Source organism: Panthera uncia, chromosome F2 (genome assembly GCF_023721935.1).
Source record: "Panthera uncia isolate 11264 chromosome F2, Puncia_PCG_1.0, whole genome shotgun sequence".
NCBI lineage: Eukaryota > Metazoa > Chordata > Mammalia > Carnivora > Felidae > Panthera > Panthera uncia.
Window position 1 is genome coordinate 78,587,788 of NC_064812.1, and position 21,790 is coordinate 78,609,577.

At 33.6% G+C, this 21,790-nt stretch overlaps 1 protein-coding gene across 2 annotated transcripts in view; it reads right to left on the reverse strand.

Annotated features, from left to right (window-relative positions):
• SNTG1 (syntrophin gamma 1) overlaps positions 1-21,790 on the reverse strand; it is a 327,584-nt gene that overhangs the window by 10,394 nt on the left and 295,400 nt on the right. Inside the window, exon 16 of one of the 2 annotated variants that reach the window (XM_049633711.1) lies at positions 19,528-19,638. The exons of the other annotated variant lie outside the window; for it this stretch is intronic. Coding sequence (XP_049489668.1) covers positions 19,528-19,638 — 111 coding nt within the window. The remainder of the gene's footprint in view (positions 1-19,527; positions 19,639-21,790) is intronic. 2 annotated transcript variants of the gene reach the window in all.

The following is a 21,790-nucleotide window of genomic DNA, read 5'->3' on the forward strand; positions in this document are numbered from 1 at the left end:
GGTTTTGATGGTTTCCTGTCTCACATTCAGGTCCTTTATCCATTTTGAGTTTATTTTTGTGAATGGTGTGAGAAAGTGGTCTAGTTTCAACCTTCTGCATGTTGCTGTCCAGTTCTCCCAGCACCATTTGTTAAAGAGACTGTCTTTTTTCCATTGGATGTTCTTTCCTGCTTTGTCAAAGATGAGTTGGCCATACGTTTGTGGGTCTAGTTCTGGGGTTTCTATTCTATTCCATTGGTCTATGTGTCTGTTTTTATGCCAATACCATGCTGTCTTGATGATGACAGCTTTGTAGTAGAGGCTAAAGTCTGGGATTGTGATGCCTCCTGCTTTGGTCTTCTTCTTCAAAATTACTTTGGCTATTCGGGGCCTTTTGTGGTTCCATATGAATTTTAGGATTGCTTGTTCTAGTTTCGAGAAGAATGCTGGTGCAATTTTGATTGGGATTGCATTGAATGTGTAGATAGCTTTGGGTAGTATTGACATCCACAATTTATAATGAGAAAAGGAAGATTTATGGAGATTAGCTAGAAGGTGGTATTACGGGAAGTCAATCCTTGATTTCTGACTTGAGTCTTACTGAACCATATATTTGTGAAAAGGTATCTTGTGGCAGCACAGAGTCACTGAGACTGTGGAGAATACGGGCAGGAAATGGTTTTTGGGAAAATCCTCCAATGACCAAATCAATGTAAAAATGTTTCTATACTCTGCACTGTTCCTCTAAATAGAAACACAATTGCTTTTTTCCTACTCTTATTGTACTGTGCATAAAAGCACTACCTTGGCTTCCAGATCTCAAATTTAGTAATTTAGGATTAATATACTATATACACTAGCTTAGGAAATATTTTAAGTGTTTCCTTGGAGGGGAATTGCTACGAATTTCAATGAATAAAGCTTCTTTGATGTTTTTCAAAGACAACCTGTTTTGAAGTCAGAGGACTGTCTGGCCATATTATATCAAATTATAATTTTAAAACACATACACATAAGTATAAAAACAAAATATTAGAAGTAGTGAAGAAAAAATATATGGCTGGAAAATTTAGTAGGAACAACTATGAGAATGCTAGTAATCCTTGATATAGTAGTGTTTACATTAACATCAGATATAAGCCACTTTTTTTTAAAGTTCCCAATAGCAATAATGATTTTTTGGTAAATTGTCAAATAGCTACAAACAATATTGCTCATGACTTCAACTGGGAACCATTTCCCTGTTCTACTAGGAAAGTTCTGAGAAGTTAAATGAGGCTTTGGAAAACAGATGGCAAATTTATTAAGCTTTCTGAGTAATGAAGTGAGAATTTATGAGTTTCTCCTTTCAGAGAAAAATGCATAATGGGCTTTTGTATTATGACATTGAGCTCATACAGCCATAAAGAACAATAACAAAAACAAAAAGAAAAAAAAAACAAAGTTCCCCCAACTCCCAGGTAAATCCACATGACTTTTTTTCCGTACTTATGAGAACTTTTCACAACCAAAAAGTTAATTAGAACTTTTATCTTGTAATACATATGGCAACTCAAGCAGTCATGTCCCCCAAACAAACCATATTACTTGTTAAATAACCTTTGGTTATATGCATTCACCTTGTAACTGGAAATGTACATATGTGTTATTAAATTAAAGCATGTTTTATCAATAATTATCTCTTTATTATTACATATTACAAGATATGAGTCTACTGTCTAAACTATTTTATCACTCCTTAAATCATTTTCAAAATAAAAGAAACACTGTACAGCTTCCATATTTAATCATCTTTTCTGACCCATATTTTAAGTTCTGGGTCCCCTATTTTTTTAATTTCTTTGTACTAGTTTACTGTGATATCTTTGACATATACAATTGTATGCATTTTAGGTGGATGATTTGATGCTTTGATATTTGCATACATTGTGAAAAGAGCACCCAAATCAAGCTAATTAGCATATGATCACATCTACATACTTACCATTGTGTTTGCAGGGGTGGAGAGAGATTTTATTTTAAATACACAATATAGTGTTGTTAACTATCGTCAGTCACACTATATATTAGGTTCTATTCATTTTGCATGACTGAAATTTTGCACCCTTAACCAACATCATCTCATTTCCCCCTCCCCCAAGCCTCGGCAATCACCCTTCTACTTTCTGCTTCAAGGTTTGACTGTTTTAGATGCAATGTGTGAGTTAGATTGTGCGGTATTTTTTTCTGTGTCTTGCCTATTATTTTAGTTAGCGTAATGTCCTCCAGTTCCATCCATGTCACAAATGGCACAAAATCCTTTTTTATGAGGTTGAACAGTATTTCATTGTGTGTGTGTGTGTAATATATTCTTTGTCTGTCAAAGGACAGTAAGTTTTGTTCCATCGCTTGCCTATTATGAATAATGCGGCAATGAACATGGCAGTGTAGATATGTTTTCAAGACAGTGATTTCATTTCATTTGGAAATATACCTGGAATCGGGATTGTTGGATAATACAGTAAGCCTATTTAATATTCTGAGAAATGTCCATACTGTTTTCCATAGTGGCTGAGCCAATTTACATCCTCATCATCAGTACACAAGGCCTTGCTTTTCTTCACATTCTTGCCAACACTATTATTGCTTATCTTTTTGGTAAGAGCCATCTTCGTAAGTGTGAACTGATATCTCATTATGATTTTGATTTACATTTCCCTGGTGATTACTGATGTTGAGCATGTTTTCATATAGGCGTTAGTCATACAAATTTTTTCTTTTGAGAAGGGTCTATTAGGACATTTGCCCATTTTTTAATTGAGTTATTTGTATTTTTGGTATTGATTTGTTTGAGTTCTTTATATATTTTAGACATTACTATTGGCTATACAGTCTGCAAACAATTTTCCTTTTCTGTAGATTGCCTTTTCATTTTCTTGATTATTTCCTTCCCTGTACAGAAGCTTTCTAGCTTGATGTGGTCCCACTTGTCTATTTTGTCTTGTGTTGCCCATGTTTTTGGCATCATATCCAAACAAATTATTGCCAAGACTGATGTAAAGAAGTTCTTTCCTTATGTTTTCTTCTAGGAAACATGGTTGCATGGCTTCAGGTCATACATTTAAGCCTTTGTGTTAATTTTTATGTATGCTATGAGATATTGATCCAGTTTTATTCTTTTGCATGTGCTTATCTAGTTTTCCCAGCATCACTTGTTGAAGAACCATTCACTGTGTGTTCTTGGAACCTTTGTCAATGAGCAGTTGATTATAAATGTGTGGGTTCATTTCTGGAATCTGTATTCTAATCATTGGTCTATATGTTTATATTTATGGCAGTACTGTACTGTTTTGGTTACTGTAGCTTTGTCATATAATTTGAAGTTAGGAAATGTGATCCTACAGCTTTCTCATTCTCACTTAAGGTTGCTTTAGCTACTTGGGGTCTTGTGATTCCATATGAATTTATGATTTTTCTATTTCTGAAAAAAAAAACATGATTGTGATTTTGGTAGATATTCCATTGAATCTACAGATCATTTGGGTAATATGAATATTTTAACAACGTTAATTATTCCATTTCATAAGCATGGGATGTCTTTCCATTTATCTGTGTCTTTTAGAATTTCCTTCATCAGTGTTTTATAAAGTTCAGTGTATAAATCCTGCATTTCTTTGTTTAATTCTTAAGTAATACACACTTTTTGTTGTGATTATGAATAAGATTGTTTGCCAAATTTATCTTCAGATAGTTTTCTGCTAGTGTACGATTATGCCACTGATTTTTATGTCAATTTTGTATCCTGTGAATTTACTGAATTCCTTTTAGTTTTAATCATAATTTTGTGGAATCTTCAGGGTTTTCTATGCATATTATCATATCTGCAAACAGAAATAATTTTACCTCTTTGCTTCCAATTTAGAAGTCTTTTATTTACTTTTCTTGCCTAATTTCTGGTTAGCACTTTTGGTACTTTGTTGAATAGCACTGGCATAAGTGGGCACACTTGCCTCATTCCAGATTGTAGAAGAAATGTTTTCAGTGTTTCCCTATTCGTTATGATGTTAGTTGTGGGTTTTCCAAATATAACCTTATTGTGTTTATATTTGTGGGTTTTTTGTACTTTTTTATTGCAAATTTTTATAATGAAAAGATGCTGAAGTTTGTCAAATGCTTTCTGTATCTATTGAGATGATCATGGGAATTTTCTCTTTTATTCTGCTAATGTAGTCTTTTATTCTGCTAATATCACACTGATGTTTGTATGTTGAACCATCCTTTTATCCCAGGCATAAATTCCCCTTATGATACTCTTAATGTGCTGTTGATTTTGATTTCCTAGTATTTCACTGAGGATTTTTGCATCCATGTTCTTTAGCGATACTGGCCTGTAGTTTACTTTCATTTAATCCTGTCTTTGTCTCGCATTGGAATCAGGGTAATTCTACCTTCATAAAATCATTTTGGGAGTGTTTCCTCTTGTATTTTTTAAAAGAGTTTAAAAACGGTCAGTATTAATTCTTCTTTGAATGATTGTTAGTATTCACCTATGTATCCTTTTGATCCTGGGTTTTTCTTTATTGGAAGGTTTTTGATCAGTGATTCAGTCTCCTTGTTTGTTATTGCCATAATAAGAAGAACCATATCCACAATTAAACTTTCACCGTCTAATTTTTGTTATATTTCTGTCACTATTTAGTTGGGGTTATTAAAGGTGAAAAACTAAGAATCAGACTCATTAGGACAATTATATTTTTTAGAAGTGGCATTAATAGTACTTTAAAAATACAGTTCTACTTTTGGAATGATGGAGTAGATATGTTTCCTTATCTCTCCCCCTGAGTGTAATAAAAAGCTCTGGAAATAGTATGTAAAAACAAACAACAGGACACTGTGAAAGGAGAGGAGAAGGCAGATAAGCTAGGGATCCAGAGACTCTGGACTTGAGGAATAAGACCCTGGTGAGTTCTCATGGTGAGTTTTTCTTTTTGCATCATATATTCCAAACAAGGCTGGGAACCCAGAAACATCACTGATTATAGAAAAACAAACAAATTAAAAAAAAACACGAAATGAAAAAAACCCAACAGATATCGACTTTCTCTAGCCATGTCACCTGAAAAGGGGCAGTCTAGTCAGGCAGAAAATGTGCATCCATTAATTGTTCTACTCTGGACAAATGCTACGGAAAAACTGAGACCTTACTCTCGTTTCCATTAGCCAAGGTCTAGGATCCTACTCTTGTGAAGCCATAATGAGGTTATATCCTGGGCCATAAAGAAAATGTCAACTAATTAGAAAAAAAATTGAAATCATACAGAGTATGTTCTCTGACAAACTGTATCAGACTAGAAATAAATTCTAGGAAGATAACAGGAAAATCCCCAAACACTTAGAAATTAAGTATCACACTTCTCAATAAAATCTGTTGATCAAAAAAAGAAACCTTGAAGAAAATTAAAAACACATTGATTTGCATTAAAATAGAAATGCAATGTATCAAAGTTTGTGGAATGCAGTAAATGCAGTGCTAGGAAAGAAACTATAGCATCAAATGTTTGTATTAGAAATAAGGAAGTTTCAATTCAACAATCTAAAAATACTACCTTGTGAAATTAGAAAAAGGAAGGCAACATAAAATCAAAGAAACCAGAAAGAAGCAAATTAATAAAATTAAGAGCAGAAATCATAGAGTTGATTACAGAACTCTAAGAGAAGATTAATGAAAAAATAATTCTGGTACTTTGAAATGTTTCTGGAAAGACTAACAGAAAAATAGAAAAAAGGTATGAATTACTCACAGGAATGGAACTGGGGTATCATTATAAAATCTACAGACATCAAAGCAACAATAATGAAATGAAGAATATGGAAATACTATTAGAAAGTCTACACACATAAATTTGACAACTTAGAATTGACCAAGTCCTTGAAAAGTAAAAATTACAGGGTGTGCCTGGGTGGCTCAGTCGGTTGAGCATCCGACTTCAGCTCAGGTCATGATCTCATGGTTCGTGGGTTCAAGCCCCGTGTCAGCCTCTGCGCTGACAGCTCAGAGCCTGGAGCCTGCTTCTGATTCTGTGTCCCCCTCTCTCTCTGCCCCACCCCTGCTTGTGCTCTGTCTCTGTTTTTCAAAAATGAATAAACATTTAAAAAAATTAAAAAAAAAGAAAAGTAAAAATTACCACAACTCATTTGAGACGAATACATCATTTGAATAGCTATCTATTAAGTAAACTGAACTAATAATTTTAAAAGTCTCAAAAAGAAAATTTCCTGGCCCAAATGTTTTCATTAGAGAACTCTACCAAACCTTTAAAGAATCAATAATTCTACACAGTATCTTCCAGAAAATAGAAGAGAAGGAACCATTTCCAACTCATTTTATAAGATGGTTTTATCCTGATACAAAAACCAGGCAAAGATAGTATCAAAAACAAAGAGACAGACAAAATACCAAAAATCCCTACAGACCAATATTCCTCATGAATACAAACAGAAAAATATTTAACACAATTTTGACAAATGTAATTCATCAATATATATACATTACGCATCATTATCAGGTAAGATTTATTTTAGGAATGTAAGACAGGTTCAACGTTTGAGAATCTATTACATATCCCACCATATTAATAAGCTACAAAATTTACGTAGCCATACTCATTGATAAATATTCACAATGAAAACTTTCAGAAAAATAAAAATTGAGGGGAACTAACACAACCTGAGGAAAACAAAAACTTCTATTAAAGATTTAAAACAACATCATGCTGAACGGTGAAAGACTAAACGCTTTCCTCTAAAATAAGGAACAAGTGGAGAATGTCCACAGTCATCATTTGGAAAACAAAATTTTTAAAAATGCCTATTACATTCCTTCAAAAAATGATTTTCCTAAATGTAATGCACCAATGGGGATTATAGGATGAAAAGTACACAATTCAGAAGAATTAAATAAAAAGACCTAAAGAAACAGCAAAATATCCAGCTTTCATTCCTCTATCAATATAGTAAAGATATCAATTCTTAACTTGATGTATGTTTTATGCTATCCTTGTCAAAATCCTAGTGAAATTATTCATAGATACAGACAAGGTAATTATAAAATGTCTATTGAAAGATAAAGGGACTACAATAGCTAAAGCAATTCTGGAAAGTAAGAATAAAATAGAAGGAATCATTTGTTTTTTTTTTTCATTTAAAGTATGGTTAATGTATGCAGAATTATATAATATTGACAGGGATAGATAAACGAAGAAACAATGCCACACAAGTATGCCCATCACATTTTTTTACAAAGCTATAAAAGCAATTCAATAGAGAAAAATAGTCTTTACAACAAATGTTGCTGAAGTAATTGGGCATCGATAGACAAACCAGTGAAGGTCAATTTAAGCCTAACAGCTTACAGGAAGAAAGTGAACTCAGATGCGTTATGGTTAAATGTAAATGGCAGGCCCAGGGAATTTTTTGAAGATAGCACAGGAGAAAAATCTGGCACCTGGACCTGTTGAAAAATTCTTGACATGACACCAAAGACATACTCTATAAAAGAATTAGTAAATGGGGTTTATGAAAATTTTAAATCTTTCTCTGCAAGATACCCTATTAAGTTGAAAGACAACCTACATATTGGAAGAAACTATTTGCCAACAGCGTATCTAACAAAGCCTCACAGATAGGATAAAGAACTCATAAAGCTCAATAGTAAAACAAACTAAAAAATACAATTAGGAAGTGGTCAACAAACAGAGACATTTCCCAAGAGGGAATGTACAGGTACAAAATGGGCACATGAAAAGTTGTTCACCATGGCTAGCCATTAGGGAAATGTATATTAAGACTATGAAGAAAACCACTGAAATAAAAAGTAATAACAATTCCAAATGCTGGTGAGGATGTAGAGAAACTGGATTCCTCACACATTACTGTTGGAAACATGAAATGTTAGAGCCACTCAGAAAAATAATTTGACATTTTCTTTAAAAACTAAACAACCATTTTCCACACTGTTCTGAACAGCGGTGCTCTTGGGCATTTGTCCAGAGAAATGAAATCTCATGTCCTGCACGCTATTGTTCCTAACAGCTTTGTTCGCAGTAACTAAACAGTGGAAACAAGCAAGTGTTCCTCAACAGGTAAATAGTTAAACAAATGTGGTCCACATCCATAAAATGGAATACTACTCAGCAACAAAAAAGAAGAAGCTATTGATATCCATAGCTATTTGGGTGGATCTCAAGGTCATTATGCTGAGCGAAAAGGCATCAATCTCAAAATGGCACATATTGCATGATTTAATTTATATGATATTCTCAAATGACAAAATTACAGAAATGAAAAAGCAGATTCATTGTTACTAGGATTTAGGAATGGCAGAAGTTAGAGCTGGGCCAACACGACAAAGGAAGTCCTGTATCTTGATTGTGGAAATGGTTCTGCAAATGCACACATGCTAAAATTGACATATGACTATATACATATTGCATCAATGTCAAATTCCTGGTTTTATTATATTATACTATAGTATATACTATACTTATATATAGATTTATAAGATATAAAGAAGATAAAGACTACATGGAATGTCTCTGTGTTATCTTTATAACTTCCTGTGAACTTATATTGTACAATAAAAGGGATTTGGCAATGGCTCTCTTACTATATTAAATCTGTAGTTACAGTGGCAAACATTCAGTGCTTTATTTCCTTCAGTCTAAGAATAAGGATCTGTTCTGTCTAAAATCCCTAGCAGTGTCTCCTTACTCTATCACTCATTGCTGTGCAAATTCAGAAGCATTCGGATACACAGAAATGCTGATTATGCAATATCTAGGGCTATGGTCTTGTGAAAAGCAACAGAGTTTGATTTTTGTTAAAATCAATATATTAATGAGCATTTCAAATGCAATTTTCCATAAGCATGCTACTTTCAAGGAAAAATGCCAGTATTTTTTCCAGTATGTGTTCTTATCGCTATGGAAGACAAAGGAACTAATTTTGAGTAATAGTCAAAGAAGTGTGTGTTGTACAATTTCATTCTTTCTCAACTACTTTGGCTAATCTGGATCCCCTGCATTTTCATTAAATTTTAAGATTAGCTTGTCAATTTCAACGATAAAAACAGCTGGCTTTTTTGAAAGGGTTTTTATTGAATCTGTTGTTCAGTTTAGGGAGAAATTGCTTTTTTCACAATATTGTTTTCTAATGAACAAATATAGAATATCTTTCCCTTTAGGCAAATCTTTCAAATTTCGTACAACAATGTTACATTGTTTTCAGTGTATAAGTTTGCACTTCTGTTATTACATATTTTCCTATTTAATTTATTTAGATGTTAAGTAGAATTGTTTTCTTAATTTCATTTAGGAAGCGTTCATGGTTACGATATGTAATTGATAATTGCATGTTGATTTTGTATAATGAAACACTGCTGAACTCATTTATTAGTGAACATAGTATTTAGAGGGTTCCTTATTATTCTCAGTATACAAGATCAGCATGTGCGAGTTGAGATAGTTTTATTTCTTTTATTGTCTAACTGTCCTTGCTAAACATCAGTACAATGTTGAGTAAGGGTGGTAAAAGCAGACTTCTTTGTCCTGTTCCTGATCTTACCAGAAAAACATTTATTCTTACATTAAGTATGATGCTCACTATGGGTTACACACAGATGCTCTTTAGTAGATTGAGGAATTTCCCTGCTTTTCCTACACTGAGTGTTTTTATTATGAAAGGGTCTTGGGCTTGTCAAACTTCTATGCTTCTGTATTTACTGAGACAATACATGTATTTTAAATTCTATGAATATGGTGTATCACATCGATTGATTTGGGGGTGATAAACCAATCATGCATTCTTGTAATAAATCCCACTTGGTCATGGTTTATCAATATTTTAAAACTCTGCTGGATTCCATTTCTATTAGTATCAATAATATTAATAATATTATATTATATAATTCAATATATCATATTGTATAATAATATTGTTAGTATTGTGTTCATTTATGAAATCATTTTCTTTATGGGAAGTCCTCAAATTGTTATTTTAATGCTTACTTTCATTAAGTCTAATCAACTTACTATTTCTCCTGGAGTCATTTTTGGTAGGCAGTCTGTGTCTTTCCATAATTCCTTTCATCTAAGTTACCTAGTTGGTTGACATAAAGTCTCGTTCCTTTATTCTCTTTTTATCTTTTTTTAATATGCTCCATCAGGAATGATGTCCTCTCTGTCATTCATGATTTTAACAATCTGAGTCTTTTCTATGCTTTATGAGATTTCTCAAAGGGTTCTCGATTTGGCTTATCTTTCAAAGCATCAACTTTTGATTTTGGTGATATTATGTCTCGCTTTTATCTTCTATTTTATATTTTTCTGTTCTAATTTTTATTACTTTCTTTGTTCTGCTTGCTTTAATTTCAATTTAGTGTTATTTATCTAGTTTCTTTACATGAAAATCCGGGATGCTGATTTGAGATCTTTTCTTTTTTAATTAAACATTTATAGATGTGACTTTTCCTCAATCACTGATCTATCTCCATTTCATAAATTCTAATAGATTGCTTTTGGTTTTCATTTATCGCACAATATTTACTTATTTTTCTTGTGATTTAACCTTCGACTCACTGCCAGTTTCGCAGTTTTCCTTCTCCCCATCACGTACAGTCGATTCTCATTATTTGTGGAATCTCTATTGCAAATTTACCCATGTGCTGATATTTATTTGTAATTCCAAAATCTATTCACACTGTTTTCACGGTCATTTGTGGATATATGCAAAGCAGTGAAAAATTTTAGTGACACGCCATGTACTTTCCCAGCAGAGGCCAAACAAGGTGATACTTGGACTTCCTGTTTGAGCTCTCATATTATACACTGTACACCAAAACGTAGCTTTTTTTGCACTGTATTTAGTGTCAAGATTTTCACATTTTTGTATCGTATTTAAACTTTGCCGTTTAAAATGTCCCCAAAGCACAGTGCTGAAGTGCTGTTTGATATTTTAATTGCAGGAACATTGTAATGCGCCTACAGAGAGAACACACATGTTGGGTAAGCTTTGCTTGGGCATAAGTTATAGTGCTGATGACTGCGAGTTCAGTGTTAAAGAGTCAACAGTAATATTAAATAAGTTGTCTTTAAATGAAAACACACATAAAAACAAAGCTATTTATTAATTAATTAGTTGATGAAAATGCTGTGACCAGAGGTTTGCAGGAACTCAACCCTGTATTTCCCCTAGAAGCGATATTTCAATATTTGCTGAATTACTGGTCATGAAGACTTTATAGCACATAATTATCACAAATAACAAGAATCAACTGTATTTATGAAGTTCCCCCATTCTCTTCTGTTGCTTATTCTAATTTAATCTCATATTGATGGAGAATGTATTTCATATGATTTCAATCTTTTTGGATGTATTGAGACTTTTCTATGTCATAGCATAGGGTGTATCATGAAGAACATTCTTTGAGGACTTGAGAAAAAGATGTATTCTGCTGTTGTTGGGTAGAATGTCCTCTAGATGTCTCAAACTAGCTGTTTTCTAAGTCTTCTCGTTACTTATTCATCTTCTTCCCAGTAGTTCCATCCATAATTGTAAATGAGGTATTGAAGTTTGCAACTCATATGGTTGGGTTGTCTACATCTCCCTTCAATTCTGTATACTTTTCCTTCACGCATTTAACTAATATTACTAGGTGCATGTATATCTACAATTCCTGTGTTTTCTGGAAAAATTCACTTTTTCCACACTATAAAATGCCCCCTTTTTTTCTCATGTAACAGTTATGTTTTAAAGTCTATTTTGTCTGATATTAACACAGGCCCTTTAGTTCTGTTTTATTATTGCTTCTAGCATATATATGTCATATATATATATATATATATATATACATATATATTTCCATTTTTTAACCTTCAATCTATCTGTGTTTCTGAATCTAAACCCTATCTATTATAAACAGCATTTAATTGGACAATGTTTTTTCTATTTTTTCAATTTCTACCTTAAACTGAGGCATTTAAACATTTTACATTGGATGCAATCACTCTAAATGCAGTATTTTCATCTGCCATTTTGCTCATTTTTTCCTATGTTATTATTATTGATGATCCCATGTATGTGATTTTCTCTTTTTGTTTTTGATTTTCACCAAATTGACTCTAATAAAGTCTAGGTATGGTTCTCTTTGAATTTATCCTACTGGAGTTTTTGTTGTTGTTGTTGTTGTTTTGGTTTTCATTTTGTTTGTGCGTTTTGTTTTGATGGTTGACACACAATGTAACAGTTTCAGGTGTACAACATAGTGATTCAATAAGTCTGAATTATGCTGTGCTCACCACAAGTGTAGTTACCATCTGTCACCATACAATAATATTACAGTATCATTGACTATATTCCCTAGACTTCATTCCCACGACTTATTCATTCCATAACTGGAAGCTTGTGTCTTTTACTCCCCTTCACATATTTTGCCCACTGAATTTAGTGTAGATTATTTTTTAATTTATTTTGAGAAGTTTTCAAGTATTATTTCTTCAAATATTTTTTTCTGTCCCTTTCTATTTTTCTTCTACTTCTTGGACTGTCATTATACATATGCAGATATGTTTGCTAACGTGCCACAGGGTACTGATTATAATCGTTTTCTTCATTCTTTGTTATTTTCTTGTTGTTCTGATTGGTTAGTGTCTATTGTCCAATATTCAAGATTGTTGATTCTTTCTTCTGCCAACTAAAATCTTCTTAAGTCCCACTAGTAAATGTTTCATTTCAGTTAATGAATATTTCAACTATAGACACTTTTTCATGTAACCTCTCCATTGTTACTTGCTATTTGGTAAGACACCATTGTCATATTTTTCTTTAATTCTTTAGACATTGTTTTCTCTAATAATTTAAATATATTGATTATAGCTAATTTAAAGTCTTTGTCTAGTGAATCCAGAATCTGAGCCCCATTCAAGGCATAATCTGTTGGTTGGTGTTTATCCTGTACATACTTTTCTGCTTTTTGCACACATCATAATTTTTTGATGGAAACTATTTTAGATAATATCTTGTAACAACTCTTGGTATTAGATTGTTCCACTTTCCCAAAGTTTATTGTTGGTGTTTCAGTTGTTGTTGTTTTTCTTATTGCTATTTCTTTGTTTAGCACTTTCTTGCATTAAATCTATAAAATGTGTATTCTCTGTAGTGTGTTCATAAAATTCTCTGTTTTATACTTTTTTTTACATGTTTAAGCCTCACTGCCTATTGGTCACATCTAGGTCAGCCAACTATTGGTCAGACACTTTCATTATGCGTATTGCCTATGAGTCTGTTACATCTTACTATGGAAATCTGCATGTGAAGGCACATCTTCCAATTTCAGGACATTAACAAGACAAATTTAACTTTAACCTCCTGACTGTGTGTGTTCTCCAGTTCAGTCAGAGTAAGCAACTGGGGTCTTTGGTGTTCCCAGGTCTTTCCTGGGCATGCACACAGCCTTGATCATAAACCCCCAAAAGTATGTCAGAGCTTTCCCTAAATTCATAATCATTGTCTAGTTTTCCAAGACTTTCTTTTAAATTCCAGCCCAGGCTTTTGTTTGCTCCAGTGGAAATCTCAGGCTTAGGTGGTCAAGATGTTGCTGCAGGTTGCTATTGTTTTAGTTCATGTCCTGGGGTAGATCCTCTGTGTCCTTTTGTCCTCCGCCCCTGCTGAGCTATGTGCTGAGTCACACAGCCACCACACTGAGAATAGAGAATTCTCAGGAAGCTGCAAATTAAACCAAATTATTGATTCTGCTCTGGATGAGGTCAGACCACTCCATTTTCTGCAGTGCTACTGGGTTTTGGCTACAAAGCCACTGTCTAGGAAGGGAGGGGTGTTGGAATATCTTCAAATTAAAACTTTAAAATGAACCTCATTATGTTACTGAGCGAGGTCCAGTAGTTTCTCTTAGTCAATTTTCAGTTCATTCTGTGATTTTGGTTATTTTTCATTTTTGTCAATTTGGCTAATTTCTGGAATGCTTGAAAACGGGTGCTTGAATTCAGTTGCTTTCCCAGCATTTCCACTGTTTTTGAGGGAGGCAAGTTCACTGAGGCCCTCCAGCCACTACTCCACTGGAATATCAAATTAAATCTTGATGATTTAAATTTCTGCTTTATACTCGGATTTTGAAAGTTTTGGGGTGTGATGTAGTTTTCCTCTTTACTAATCACAGCTCAGTTTTCCCTTTCACACTGACGGCTGAAGTACATACTCAGTTTGAGGGGATTTTTTGGTAGTTTCTATTTTTCTCTCCTTCCTTTACTCTTTTCTTCTCCTCCTTAATGCTGGATGTGTTGGTAATGGAGTCACAGAGCTGTCTTTCATCTTATATTTTCCATATTTTATGCTACTGCATTTTGAGAGACTCCCTCAACTTTAGCTCTCTCTATTCTGCTATAGCATTTTTATTTCAAATATGAGATTCATAAGTCACAAAATCTACTAATTAGGAGCTAGTTTTTAACAACTAGCTGCAAGTCTATCTAAGCACTCTGTGGAGACTAATGCACGTTCTACTTTAGGGATCTTGTCCTGGATGATTGTTACCATCACGGCTGAAGGTAAGCTGGAAGTCTGTCTCATGGAATAAGGGCTTCATCATTTCTAGAGATTCTTGAGACATTCAGAGCTTGATCACAGCTTCAGCATGAAATAAACCCTTTATTACCTCTGCCTCAGAACAAGCTCATGGGGAAGAAGGGATTGACTACCCCATAAACTCAAGAGAGTTTTCGAACAATTCTCCTGACAACTGAACCGCTGCACACTGTCAATCCCCACTCATTCACAGTGTATACATCGAGAACCTCCTGAGTGGGAATCACTCAATTAAATCTTTTTTAGGGTCTTCTGTCTTTTTTGGGTTATGGGTTCTTCTGTGAATTGATCCCATCTTTCTGCTTTTATGTTGATGGCACAAATCCCATTTCTACTTTTTCCCTACCTGTAACTCTCTGCCAATTCTAGGTTATTTTTGCACATGTAACAGACGTGTGTTGGTATTCTCAAGTCTTCTGAGAAGGGCACATGTGCTCTTATCCTTATAAAAACCATAGATTTAATACTCTCGATCTTACACTCAGGATGCTGAGCCTAAGCTTAGAAAACTCATCCTAGATAACAGACATCACCTTTATACGTGGAAGCCAGAGTTCTTTAACTATTGAGCTCATATTCTTATACTATAGGGCATTGAACTTGTATAAAAATTAGATAAACAATAAGTGGCACATAAAGATAAACTGCATTATAGGATTTTAAATTTCTCAATAACATATTTATTTAGTTTTGCTTTATTTACTTAAGGTTGGGACAAGTGAGGTAATAACTTATTTTCTTCACATCTTTATTCACCAATGTGTACTTTATGTTTAACTTAAAAATAAATTTTGGGGGCACCCGGTGGCTCAGTCGGTTAAGTGTCCAACTCTTGATTTTGATTCAGATCATGATCTCATGTTCATGCGATCGAGCCCTGCATTGGGCTCTGCACCGTCAGCTCAGAGCCTGCTTGGGATTGTCTCTGTATCCCTCTCTGTCTCTGCTTCCCTCTCTCTCTCAAAATAAATAAATATACATTAAAAATATTTAACTTTAAACTCTTTATACAAAATTAATGATTTTAAGAAAACACTCACAAATTATTCTCCAAGATTATAAAAGTTTTACAGTGTACTTATTAAAAGTACATGGAAACATCTCAACACATAACCTTCAAAACATTTCTCAAAATACTGTGAGTAGAAATCATGTCATTTTGATATCTTCTGTGTTAATATAACTCATAAGGAAGCCAATCTTTCTAGGTGAGATAATTTTTTCTTCAAATAACATGGCATTTTATGTCATTGTTTTTGAAACTATGTTGATCATTTCTTCTCTTTTGTGAGACTATGTAAGCAAATGATATTGGGAATATGATAATAAATACTATTTTTGCTAAATATTTATTTATAAACTATCAGTCATATCAAATTATTCCATGCTTTAGATTACTACCAATTATGGCAAAAATTGTATATATATGTAACTTACTTTTGGAAAATGAAATATTTTTTAAAATCTATGGACTAAAATGTAATGAATGCTTTCATTTGCTGAGTATTTTTGTTATTTTACTAAACTTATTTTTAACTAGTTAAAATTTAGTTAATTAATTGATTTTTAATTTTTTGGTTGCTATTATTTAGATTATGCAATTAAAAGTGTACAATTGTCGGAGTGCCCGTGTGGCTCAGTCAGTTGAGCATCTGATGTTAGATCAGGTCATGATGTTGTGGTACATGAATTCAAGCCCCACATCAAGCTCTCTTCTCTCAGCCTGTCAGCACAGAGCCCGCTTCAGATTCTCCTCTCACTCTGCCCCTCCCCACCGTGTGCTCTCTCTCTGAAAAAATAAACACATTTTTAAAAAAACAAAAGGGTACAAATGTCACTTATCATAAACAACTATAAATTTGAAGAATTGTCCAAGAAAAGAATGGGTGAGGAATTTAGAGTTGGAGGGACAAAAATAACATTGCACAAATACATTTTGAAAATCGCGTAATATCATGCTGATGTCTGTGATTTACTTCAAAATGTGCCAAGATAAGATGGGTTGACAGACAGTTAAAGGGATGAAGACACAGATTTGTGATAAAGAAGTACAGTGCAGTGTAAATGGTAGAATTTAGATAGCGCATATAGGGTGTTTACTGTGAATTATTAAAGTATGCTATATGCTTGAATATGTTCGTAATAAAATATTGAGAAAAATGCTTACAATCCTGCACTGTAAAGTAATGATCTAGTGTAATTAAGGAAATTATTTTATCCCTACCGACAAGTTCACAAATACTTCGAAATTCTCATGGCTTTAGTTCTGTTTCTGCTGCCTTGGTAACAATATTTATTTATATTTATATTTATATTTATATTTATATTTATATTTTTTATATTTTCCCAGATTTTTTTTTAATGTTTATTCATTTTTGAGAGACAGAGAGAGACAGAACGTGAGTGGGGGAGGGCAGAGAAAGGGAGACACAGAATCTGAAGCAGGTTCCAGGCTCTGAGCTGTCAGCACAGAACCTGATGTGAGTCTCGAACTCATGAACCATTGAGATCATGACCTGAGCCAAAGTCAGGTGCTAAACAGACTGAGCCACCCAGGTGCCGCTAATTTCTTAACCATAAGCCATCCTCTTGATGCATAAATCCAATAATGTTATATATGCTGGTATTCTCCTTGCTGTTCTCCTGTGATGGTACTTTTTTATTGCTCATGAGTTGCAATTATAAAGGTTACAAAATAGCAATTGTGCTAGCTTTAATTCTTATACAATTTCTATGTCAGCTGACGGATACACACCTGCATGGCCAAACAATCCTATAGAACTGATTGGTTAGTTTCATCTGTGTTAAATAGCCTCTGTATTTAATTGGTATTTTCATGGTTACCCTTAGAGGTATTATTATAGCTCGTTTTATAGAAGGAGATGGCGCCTTTAAAGAAGTTCTGTAACTTACCAGTGGTCATACTCTGTTATTATTTTTAAGTCTGGTCTTTCTCCTATACAAAAATGACTGTCCATAAGTTTAAGAAACACATTCAATGAATATTCTCTGAAATTAGCTCCTAATAAACAAATTCATAAAATATTTTTTAAAATACTATAAGAGTGGCATCTGGGTGGCTCAGTCAGTTAAATGTCTGACTTCAGCTCAAGTCATGATCTCATGGTTCATGAGTTTAAGACCTGCACCTGTCTCTCTGCTGTCAGTGTGGAGCCTGCTTTGGATCCTGTCTTCCTGTCTCTCTGCCCTTCCCTCCATCACTTTCTCTCTCTCTCTCAAAATAAATAAACATTTTTCAAAAATTGAAAAAAACCCACTATAACAAGAATGAGTAATATTTAGAAACAGATGGGTAACTAATAACTAGTAAGTATAATTAGCTGTATATATAACATATGCTACATTAAAATAAAGCCTAAATATTATAGTTAGTCATTGCATTGCATTTATATTTTTGCTTCATGTTGTCAACTAAGGACTCATTAGCACATTAGAAAAATTAGAAGAGAAGTAACATATCAAATGCTAAGCTGCTGTCAGCAGCTAGTGGTTGAGTTTCCACATTAGCCAGAAGAATATGGAACTGACAATATTAACATCATTCACCACTATTAGAGTATGTCCTGTGTTTTGAAAGATTGAGGAATCTAACAAAAGCTAAATATGGATAATTTGGGACAATGGTAATGCATCTTTTCGATGGTGATTTAAAGAGCAGTGTGAGTGGCTAGCACGAAGGAAATGGTCAATTAATCGGAGCGAGAGGGGAAAAGAGGAGGAGCTGTAGCAAGAGATAGAGAGAAGGCAGTTCCATGGATGCATCTGTGTTTAGGGAAAAGGCAATGATGGAAATGCAGAATTGAAAATTATGAATGAAGTTAAATAAAAGGAGTGGGTGAAGTTATGATGGTATTTGTCTAAATTGATGGTAGACAACTCAAAGGCAAGGCCATGTGAAATATCAATGCTTTAGAGAAACACAGTCGGAAAAGATCCAGCAGAAAGGGGCTATATCCACAGTTCCTTCTATAAGCAACCTATAGTCTAAGTGGAGGCAGTAAGTCCAAAGATAAATGTAAGACAGAAATGGGGTATCCTCAGAGCAATTCAGACAAAACGCTAAGGAGAAAAGTTAAGAGACAAGCATGAGCAGATATATAAGGCAAGAAAGAAGTCATCTTGTTAAAAGAAGGAGAGGGTCTGATACGCATATAGAGCAGTGTTACGGGAGACGTATAGTAGGAGGTCCGAGAAGGTGATTCCTTGGAAGATTTTGACTGTCAGGCTGACCTCCCCCCATGAATTTCATAGGTACAGGTATGTAACAGATTTATGCTAATTTTAATCCATCATTGAAAAATTATATATGGGTTTGCATTTCCATACCATTAGTAATTTTTTACTTTGGCATTTGTTATTTATCCTTTCCTTCACACTGGAATAATATATTTATAATTTATTCTGCCCCAAACATTGTTATTGTGAATTTCACCGTAGAGTAACTGAAATAATTTAAATTTTGAATATATACAAATATTAAGAAATATTAAAATAAAGGTAGTGAACCTTTCTGACGAGTTTAAAGCCACATAGTCAATATATTTTGGATTACTGAAAATTTGCATGAGCAAAGCAACAAATAATTCATTTATTCATTTTATTGACACATAGTAACATGAGGAAAACAGGAATTGATTTAAATAATATTTTTCTTCAGGGATTTGTATTCATATCCAAAGAGAGAGTAGATAATGGTAAAATACAATCAGAATTTAATTGAAATTTTGCCACTAAAATCTCAAAGTGATTTTATTCTTTTGGCCATGGGGGATATCCCAAAGGAAACAGATAATGTGTGTTTTTGCTCTTTTGTTTCCCCTAAATATTCTCCCCTTTGCTTCTTAATGGCATTAATGTAATTAGAGGTGGTTAATGTGATAAACCTGGATTTACCTTTGCTTCAATCTGCTTAGTATCTGGATTCTGAAACAAAAATTTGATTTTGCTCTTGCCATCATCTGAAGAACCTTTAAGCTGAGAAAACTTATACCTCCAAAGTACAGCCTAAAGGAAACAAAAAAAGAAACATATGCAAGTCAGCATGATGAATATCTACATTCGAGCCAAGAAATAGTTCCCTTTTAAGTAGTAAAAGTTAATCATATTAAGTTAGTACGATATCCCAGTATTAAAAAATCAATTAAAATATATTGTATATATTATATTTACATTTATATTTATACATATTACACATTTATATTTATATCCATATAATAATAATAATAAATATCTATACCAAAGGCTATAATTTATTATGCAATATATCCTTTAATTTCCAGAAATAAATTTAATAGCCATGAAATAATTATTTCAAAAAATATATGCAAATAAATCAATTTGAATATCCTGCTTTATATTATCATGAAATATCATCCAGTTCACTTAAAGCATATGTCTATGCTAGTGAATAAGCAAACCATTATTTGTTTTTTTTTCTATTAATAGAAGTGATAAGGTGATTTTGAATTGACAATTCTGTAGATATTCTGTAGTATTTTCTCTTAAAGCTCAAACAAATCATCTGTAGCTTTGTCAAGATAAAAGATCAGCCTGAGTAAATAATTATGACAAAAATTTACATAGCATCCTCATGAGAATGAAGTAGAATAAGCATTTTACAGAACTAGCCCATCTGTCTATCTCAGTCAATATGATTATTTGACTAAAAGCCTTCTTCCAATATTGCAGAAGCAAGTTTAGGCAGTATGAAATATACGTAAGAACCAATAACGTTAGTTACAACATAACCGTGCACTTCCTGTTTGACTAGACAGTGACATGGGACCCAATGACATGTCCAAAGATTTTTTTGTAAGTGATGTTCATGTATTTTTTTATTTTAGAAAAAAAAAAAAACTTAGAAGCTTGTACAGAAAATTCTTATCACACAATTTGCTATATTATTAATATCTCACAAAGTATGGTACACTGTCACAGTTAATGAGCCGATATTGGCACATGATCCCTAACTAGAGTCCACCATTTATTCAGCTTTTCTTAGTTTTAACTGAATGCCTTTTTCTTGTACAAGATTCCACCCAAGAATTTATTCATTGTGCCTTAGGCTCCACTTGTCTGTGACAGTTTCTCAGATCCTTGTCAGACTGCCCTTGGTAGTTTGAGGAGTACTGGCCAGATGCTTTGTGGAATGCCCCCTACCGGACTTTGATGTATTTCTCATAACTAGATGGGTCACAGATTTTACAGAAATGACATAAGACTCTGTCATTTTTGTCAATAATCCCAGTATATATTTCTAAAAGGTTTCCATTTAAAATGTTATTACAATGGAGTGAAGTATTAAACTTCATTAGGTGACCTTAACATGATCAATAATTCATTTAAACATAAAGATATGTGAATAAAAAGCATGGCTTTACATATGAATTCCATTTCTTAATATTCTTACCTATTAAAGTTTTTAATAATACTTTGCATGTTTCCAACCTTTTAAAATTTATTACCTCTTGTTTTGTATTCTTATATAGGATCTTTTCTGGAGAATGTTCCATGTACACTTGAAAAAAACGCATATTCTGTTCTGGTTGGGTGATGTATTCTGTGTATGTCTGTTAGATATAGTTAGTTATAGTCTTGCTCAGGTTCCGTATTTCTAGATTTGTCTTCTGTTCATTCCATTATTGAAAGTGGAGTATCAGAAATTTCTAACTATTTTTATAGAATTGTCTATTTCTCCTTATATGTTGAAAATTTAGCAAAGCTACTCCATAGTATGGCTGCCTCAGTATCCATTTAGCTTGGTCAAGTGGCCTGCAGGACCTTAAACTGCCATTAGCCCCCTGTGCACGTGTATGCCCTAGAGAGCAGCCACAGAGGCAGAAACATGTCAAAATCCTGATATGACTCCCCAACAGCCCTGCGAGCAACATAATCCTGTCTCCTAGGGTCTACATGCCTTGCGCACCACTTAGATAAGACCCCTGTCTGGCTTACCGAAACCTTGCTCTTTGGGTATGAACTGACCAACCCAGCCTTAGCCCAGGAACCCTCAGACACATCACCCATGGGCCCTAAGAAAAGGCATGCACCCCAGGTCCTGTCTCGCTGTCTGTACTCTTCTTTGACCACTACGTGTGGTTCCTCAAGGCATGTCATGTCTTTCCTCCAGGACTTGTGAGTAAAAAACTCCTGTATT